The sequence below is a fragment of the Asparagus officinalis genome, chromosome 7 (assembly GCF_001876935.1).
Source record: "Asparagus officinalis chromosome 7, Aspof.V1, whole genome shotgun sequence".
Taxonomy (NCBI): domain Eukaryota; kingdom Viridiplantae; phylum Streptophyta; class Magnoliopsida; order Asparagales; family Asparagaceae; genus Asparagus; species Asparagus officinalis.
Window position 1 is genome coordinate 100,156,105 of NC_033800.1, and position 8,422 is coordinate 100,164,526.

At 35.4% G+C, this 8,422-nt stretch overlaps 1 protein-coding gene and 1 non-coding gene across 2 annotated transcripts in view; one reads left to right on the plus strand and one right to left on the minus strand.

The window, feature by feature from the left end:
• On the plus strand, positions 2,207-2,279 carry TRNAR-ACG. The gene has a single exon. It is a non-coding gene; the product is annotated as a tRNA-Arg (tRNA).
• LOC109850854 (putative pumilio homolog 7, chloroplastic) overlaps positions 3,730-8,422 on the minus strand; it is a 7,146-nt gene continuing 2,453 nt past the window's right edge. Inside the window, exons 3-5 of the mRNA XM_020420926.1 lie at positions 5,345-5,508; positions 4,786-5,044; positions 3,730-4,147 (exon numbers count right to left, since the gene is read on the minus strand). Of these exons, the coding sequence (XP_020276515.1) occupies positions 4,031-4,147; positions 4,786-5,044; positions 5,345-5,508 (540 nt within the window). The 3' untranslated portion in view covers positions 3,730-4,030. The remainder of the gene's footprint in view (positions 4,148-4,785; positions 5,045-5,344; positions 5,509-8,422) is intronic.

The window sequence follows — 8,422 nt, forward strand, 5'->3', positions numbered from 1 at the left end:
ATGTTGGATTTGTTAATTTTCTCCCGTGCTCACGGACTCGTTCGGTGTGCGAGCATGCTTCCGCAAAGGCGCACAACAATGCTATCAGACACTAGAGCTTGCTGCTGCAGAGAGTTAATTACTGGGGCTATGTCCTGCTATTATCGCTATTTAATGTACGTAAAAACATTATTATTAAATAAAGTTCATGTTCTAAATGATTAATCTATTATGACTGTGTACCATACTAACATATTAAGAAATGTAATTTTGCCAGATATTCAAGTACCGCATTTTATACTTTCTCATGTATCTATGACAAGAAATAAGGTTGTGTGCATCAGAAGTCCCTACACCTAGCTTGGACGTAAAATACATAAACGACACTAGTGTTCTGGGTGAGGATGAAGCACAGTTAGCCCTTCAACTTCTACTTTGCGTTCCTATTTAGCTAGATTTTCGTAATCTCGCCTCCTCTTTAATCATCTAGGCGGTACACAAATTTGGTAGTAATTCCGTAATAAAAGAGTTACATACTGACGATAATGCGAACAATCAGAAAAACAAAAGTTTGGACGAGTGAGTATGTAGGCAACAGGACATCAGAGCAATCAGTTATAGCCAGGAAAACATCATAACAATTGTTTTATGTTGTATACTATAATTAGCAGTACATATACAAGAATCCTCGAACTATCAACACCAAGCAAGAGAGAGATGTATATATGCTTCAGTACGATTAATCAAAACTAGTTACAATGTCATCCCAATTATAATCTGCGTACGTCGTCAAAGTGGTCTGCAGGAGTGAAGTCTCTGGCTAGAGGGTAAAATGCAACCGCATCTGAGGGATTATCTTCCAGGAGCTTTGCAATTTCACGATGAGAAAGCATTAAAGTCCTCTGATAACTTTGTATAAAAAGCACTATCGTCATCAGCAGAAGCAGCAAACTCGTGATCATCACGGGTCCCATCCATCAACGATGATATTGGCGAAACTATGCACATCGACGGCGAAGTTTAAGCTGCAGGTAGTGCAAGGGCATCTGCAGAAAATTCCATGTCTTCCAGACATATCATGGGATTCAGGGTATTGAAGGTAATCCTCAAGGAGGTATTTTGAATATGAAGCAGTATAATCAGCAACAGCAAATGCAACAAGTGGTGTTGGTGATGATGATAATGATGAAGTTTCATTATGGGCCCCTCCCATTTACGACGAAGAAGTTCAGCTGCAGGAGGCAGGATGCGGTTTGCAGTAGATTCATACTTTTCCAGAGATTTCACTGGACCAAATGTGTGGGTGAATAAGTACTAACATCGCCATCAGCGGACGCAGCAACTGCTACATCAGCCTCATTATTGCACATCCTCTGTCTCTTCGCGCATCTTTCCTCCTCCTCCTCGTCTCCCTCTTCCTCCCCTAACTCTTTCTTCTTGTAGATCTTACGGAACACCAGCTTATCCTGAATCTCACTCCGAAACCCCAACACCGATTCATCAACACGTTACTCGTGCATAATCCATTGATTGTGCATCTTTCGTTTGTCGGCATCCCTGAAACTCAGCTGATTCCAGTACCCAACCAAAACATTCACTTTCTTCTCATCCCTGAAACACGGCTGACCCTCTTCTTGCTTGCAGGACGTCTCAAAGTAAAGAAGTACATCTCTCAGCTGTACGGAAAGCAATGGAGCTTTTGAAGGTTCCACTGCTTGTACGCGTAGACGCCTTCGCTCTTTATCAAGAATGCTGCTCTTTGTTTTTAAGGTAAACTACACTAAAATCCTAAGAACTTTCACCAAAACTCCTACTAAAATTCTGCACGTTGTAGATAACCCCATGATGATGTCAGGCCTCGCATTGGTTATACATTTAGATCCTGACTGTGGGGTTAATGCCATCATGGGGGTTGTCAGCAAAATGTGAAAAATTATTGGAGATTTTCTTCAATTCCAATAGTTATTGGCTATTTAGTGCGACTTTAGAAGTTATTGGGGGTTTATTACAAAATAGTAAAGGTTCTTAGGGGTTTAGTATAATTTACCCTTGTTTCTATTATGCATAAGAAGTATTATTTTATTGATTTTCTGTATCCATACAAAGTCGTCGATGTTTTTGTATCAAAAGAATACCATTTTGATTAAGTTTGTTAATACTACTTGGATGTAAGTGTTCGTAAAGTTGTCATTTAAATAAGAGATAAATTGCCGACTCTTCGTACACTGACTCCGTGGCCCAATGGATAAGGCGCTGGTCTACGAAACCAGAGATTCTGGGTTCGATCCCCAGCGGAGTCGTCTTCGATTTAAGTGTTTTGTCCAATTTTATTTTTGTCAACGCCGAGTACATTTTGACAATTTTACCCTCTTACGAAAATGGTCGAGATCCAATGTACATATCCCATGTACAGTTTACAAGTAGGGTGGGGAGGCGGAAAATTCTGGTTATTATAAAGCTCGACACATTTTCATAATGTTATGGGAAATCATATTAGAAATAAATCCACGTGTGTTGGAATACATTAAGGGAAACAATTAAAAAATTGCGGATTTAGTGAATTCTACTTTATCCCCGGGCAAAAAAAAAGTGGGGATCTTGAAAGTAGATCGAAACTTATTGAGTATTTTGTTTGTTAGCTTGGCTAAGTGTCAATTCACGAGTCATTTTTCATTGCTCAGGGGTACATTAGTGTAATTTCTAGGGTGGGTTACAATCAATACGTCATTGTTGCGGTTATTGAGAATGGGATATTTATACTGCTATATAAAGAGCTTTGTTAGCGTAGTCAAAAAAATGTATGAATGGAGGACATGAACATGGGCAAGGAAGTAAATTAACAAAGGTCATCTTTCTCTTTCTTCCAATCGATGCCATGAACATGGGATCGGGCCCTTATAATTCTATCCATTACGTTTTGGTTCTTAAAGGCATACGAATGAAAATCATAAGTTTCTTTCATTATTCTGACATGTGTAGGGGAGAAAAAGTCAAAGAATAACAAAGAAACAAAATATAAAAAAATTTATTCTTTTTTCGGAAATTTATAAGTTTTGTACGTTAGATGCGTGCATTTTATTCCGTAACAAAAGAAATAAAACTGAAACAAAAGATATAATAAATGAACAAAACCTTATCTGTCCCTGTAGAATAAAACGGTAGCGTCTCACATTTTAATCGGATCCCCATGTATTTTTGACATATTTAAGTTTATTAAAAATAATTTGTGTCTCTTGCACGTGCACATGCGCCAATGCTAGTACGGTGGTAATGACATTTTGTATGTTTTTCAGACATTATGCACACGAAAATGATAGGGGGCTCGCTGCATAATGGAAGAAAGTACTTGAACAGAAAAGTTAAATTAATTAGATGCCTTTGTCAACAAAATGACAAGTGCAACACATTGTAAGGGCCCGTTTGGTTGGGTGAAATGGAGGGAGAAATGGACTGTAGAGCTGCCAAAAGCTGACGCTTTTGGCAACTTTACAGCAAAATCGCATCTTTGCTGTAAAGCTGCCAAAAGCTGGCAGCTCTACAGTCCCTTTCCATCTCAAATTTGCCCAACCAAACGGGCCCTAAGAGATCACAAATTCAAGAAGCAATACAGAAGTACGCCCAACTGCAACTGCTAAAAAGGAGCCAAACTCATCAAATACATACTTCACTAGAGATATAAGAAAACCTGTAGGCAAATACTTCATAAAACAATCCCATCAAATTCTCATTTCGGAAGATAATAGTCAAAAGTAATTTAACAGAAAGAAAGCCCCCATAAAAAGTAATGTCTTTACTGTACAGTGTTACAACCTCCGGAACATCGGATGCATACAGATAGTAAACGTGATATTGACATCCAATACACATACTCAGCAAAATTGTTTGATGGATACAGCTCTAAACCCAAAAGTATTTAGAAATATGCTTCTTATAATTAACATGGAATAGTTTTATAGCTAAATGAGGATAAATTAACTTGGTAGTACTGAGCACAAGGGACAAAAATTAGAGGTTATTGGACACAGGACATTGATATTGGCTACTTACCATCTCAGAAAGCAAGAGACTTCCCTCTTAAGAGGGCGAGGATTCGCTTGCAATATGGACTGGTTCGTAGAACTGCAGCATGATAGCGGATGGCATCAACTAGTGCAGTATACGCTGCACCCTGCATTAAGAGGAGATGATGACTAGAAGCATAAATATACTATTTTCACTAGAAAATTCTAAAAATATTTTAACAAATGAATTTCTTACTAGTCACATTCTTTTTCCTACTCAAGATTCCAGAGCTCCAAGATTTAAGGTTACACGCAATGTATTTACATCAGAAGTTCAAGAAAGCTACTTGCGCTGAAACTTCTCTTAAGAGGAAATTACATGTGGTTTCAAAAGCTCAAAAAGTGACATGAATTTTCTACAAAACACTCATATTACTAAATTTTATATATCATATGTCCAGTTATTAATACGTCATTTATTAATATGACATTAACTCTGTGGATGGCTTTTGAAATTCCTATCAATTCTATCTTAAGCTAGCAACTACAGACACATTTATTTGAACCTTCTTAAGAGTGTACCGATTGAAAAACTTGGTTAAATTTTATAAGACTCAATTTAGTAGTGAAGACTACAGTCAAGTCATTTTGTGGGAGAAGGCTTAGATGACAGTGATGAAGATGATGATACACACGCTCTACATCGAATCCCCTTGGACATGCAGTTTACATATTAGTCTTTTGATTATCCAGCATATTAGCATCATAGCTTAAATGTAATAAAAGCAAGGGCGATGATAGAAACCTTGGTGTTTGATAGAGCAGATTGGATAACATAGTTTGCAAAAGGGTGCTGCAGCAACTCCTCAAGCTCAGGTGCTGCCAACATCTCAAACACTATTGCAGCCTTAAGCTCTTCATGAAACTCCTTGAAACATTTTTCCACCACATTGCTGCTAAACTTCTGCATAGAGAGTTGCACATAATGTCCTTGAAATTGAGATGCCAAGATTGTGTTTGTCGAATGAGATTTCAAGCCTATAACATATTGGACCACGTAATTTCTGGAAAAAAAATATCATGGAAGAGAAGGGCAGTAAGTTGATGAAACAATGCTAACAAGAAACATAATTAACATTTGGAAGATTAACCTCAACAAAATAAGTTCAACAAAGGAACAACACCAGCAGAACTTCACTTTCATATATTGTACACAATAAGGAAAATGAAAAGAAAATCGAAGTAGTAATCCTCTACGCGTTTATCTATTATCCATTTATTACCATGTATTTATGCACGCTCACAAGAATCTACAAGAAAAATGTGTAATAAATGTATAATCAGATGCAAAACAAAAAAAGTACCCAAAAGCATCTTGGGCGAGCATTAATCCATTGGAACAGATTTCTGCAATCAAATTTGTCCGATAATCGCCAGAGGAGTGACTGATGCAGCCTTGCATGACACAGCATCCATGCCGATCAGTTGCGATCTCAATACAATATTTTATGGCAGCATCAAATATGCACTGTGACATATAATCATGTTAGAATGTAAGGAATGAGAAGATACATTAAGCATCAAACTAAATGACGGTTTTAGAACAGAATACATGTAAATTCAAGTCTGTTGTATTACTTTAAAATTGAAATAAGCTTCAATACAAGAGCAAAATTAAGAGGAAAAAGCTAGTACATATTATGGCCTTTCTATTTTTTTATGATATGGAAAGACTATATTTTGCTAATAGCATAATGATCAGTTAATAAATGTTGGCTAAACCAGAATAAATGCATACACTAGTGCAGAGACACCTAAGAGTAGTGAGTAAATAACTAAATATCATTGCAATAAACTGTTTCCACTCAAAGTTGGATTCATTAGTAATCTAGGTATAGTCTCTAACAAGATTTATAGCAGGAAGTAGAACATCATAGAACTAACAAAATAATTGTAACTTATATCTTGCAGAGAAAGAGAGCCAAAATTTTCGACAGAGGCAAGGACATATGAAACAAATTATCAATGGATTTCCATGCTTTTATGTAAGTCAATTGTTCCTTTGATAAGAGACCCTTTGTTTTATTTCACGTTTAATGTGTTTGCGCAAGGCGGCTTACTAATGTATAAATCATTATTACTTGGTCCGGAATCAAGACCAGAAGTTGAGAGCCCAACAAAAATATTGACAAATTATTCTGCAAATCCTATATTTCGAACTGTGACTCATTTGGTGCAGAATCTCAAACAAAGATAGTTACAAAAAAGCCCTTCTATCAAGCCTAAAATGCAAATTTGAAGTTACGGAGGCCTTAAAAGACGCATTGATAAAGCTTGCCAATGTTATATTAAACGCTGGGTGCTTCTAGGCATCGGACCTGGCGCCTAGCACTTAGACACGTAGGCGGGTGCCTAAGCGGTTTCTGAGTGCTTCTTTTAGGCATTGAACCTGACGCCCAGCACTTAGACGCGTATGCGGGTGCCTAAGCGGTTTCTGAGTGGCTTATCTTTTCTTTTTGATTTTACTATATATATATATATATAATATATATAATTTATATATATAATATTATATATATTATAGAGAGATGAGAGAGAGAGAGAGAGGATGAGAGAAATATGGGTTATGCTTGGTTACCAACACAAAAAGTTATGTTTGATAGTGAAGTGTCAAATCCTCCTCCACTCATTCAAATGTGAGAACAAATTCATAGAGTAGTGAGTGAGTGAGATGTGATACATCACTACCAAGAACAAATTTGTACACATTCACTACCAAGCACAAAATTTGTGCTTGTCCAAGCATATCATATTCTCATATATATATATATATATATATATATATATATATGTTATATATATATATATAATATTATATATATAATATCTATATATATATATATATGAAGCCAAAAACAGGGTGAGATACCCTGTTCAAAAAACTAATATATATAACCGCCTGAATGTACATAAGAAGGCCAAAAATACAAAAAGTAAAGGGAAGGAAGCAAAGGAGATGTTGACGGAGGGAGCGGACTTTGTCGTCACCTCCAGTCAAACAGCTTCAGAGCTTCCAAACCTGTCAAGATTCAAATAAAAACAAGGAAACAAACTAAAATATCCTGCTTACCTAACACAATACAATCCCAGTCCCCCTAAATATTACAGCCAAAGTTTACTGATATCCAAAAACATAAGAACCAACAAAAACCAAAAAACCTCTAAACTTAAGTTGATGTACATTCAGGCATTCAATCAAAGGTGCATAAAATACTAATATATATATATATATATATATATATATATATATATATATATATGTATATATATATATATATATATATATATATATTATATATATAATATATTTGATCTTATGCTTAACTTAAATGATGTCCACTAAACTTCTTAGCACTCATATATATATATATAAAACCTCTCATATCTTTTATGAATCCCAAGCCAATATGAGTGTCTAAAAAGTTTTGGTGGATATTTTTCTTAACCACTAAGTTGACATAATAATTACTATATATATATATATATATATCTATATAATAATATATATATATATATACACACACACACACACACACACACACACACACACACACACACACTCAATCAAAGATGCATAAATACTAAAATACCAACACATATGCTATCCAAAACTATAATAGTCAATTAAATATGCATACATACTAGACAACAGACATATAATATCTCATATCTAGAAGTTTAAGTCCCAAAATATCAGCAAAAAGACAGTCAAACAGGAATAGTCTAGACTCTAATATAATAAATTAACAATATGCATCTAATCTAATCTCATCGTCAATCATCATCATCATGAAGTTCCTCCTCTACTCCATCATCGCTATCCTCCCAAAATCCATCTCCATACAATCCTCCTCCTTGTAAACAAACTAATGCTTTTCTATACAATTAGTTCTCATCTGAATCCTATTTTTATGTCTTAAATGATAATTTTCTTATCTATAACTGGAAGAGGAAACCAAAAGATGCATTCTCAAGTCATTCTTCATGACAATAAAAATTGAATGAAAACTCAAAGTAAACTTTCACCTTTAAAGATCCTACTGTATTGGTTGTCCTAATATTTCACACATAGCTCCGTGTCGTTTCTCTCTAGGTGCACAAGTGTGCAATGGAACTCTAGCTATGTTGGATGGAAAATTCAATGATGTATGCATACATGATGTATAGGTGATACTTAGATATTCAAATATCTGATGTATTCACATCAAAGTATCAAACATTCATGTGTCTATGTTGATATGTAGAAATTGTTTTAAATCTCCCTGACATGGCTTGATATATCAACCGATATATCCTTTTACAGGGCTTGCCATAACCGATATAGTCTCTAAATATTCTTTACCGTTTTTTGGCTATTTTAGGAGATATACCTCCAATATGGC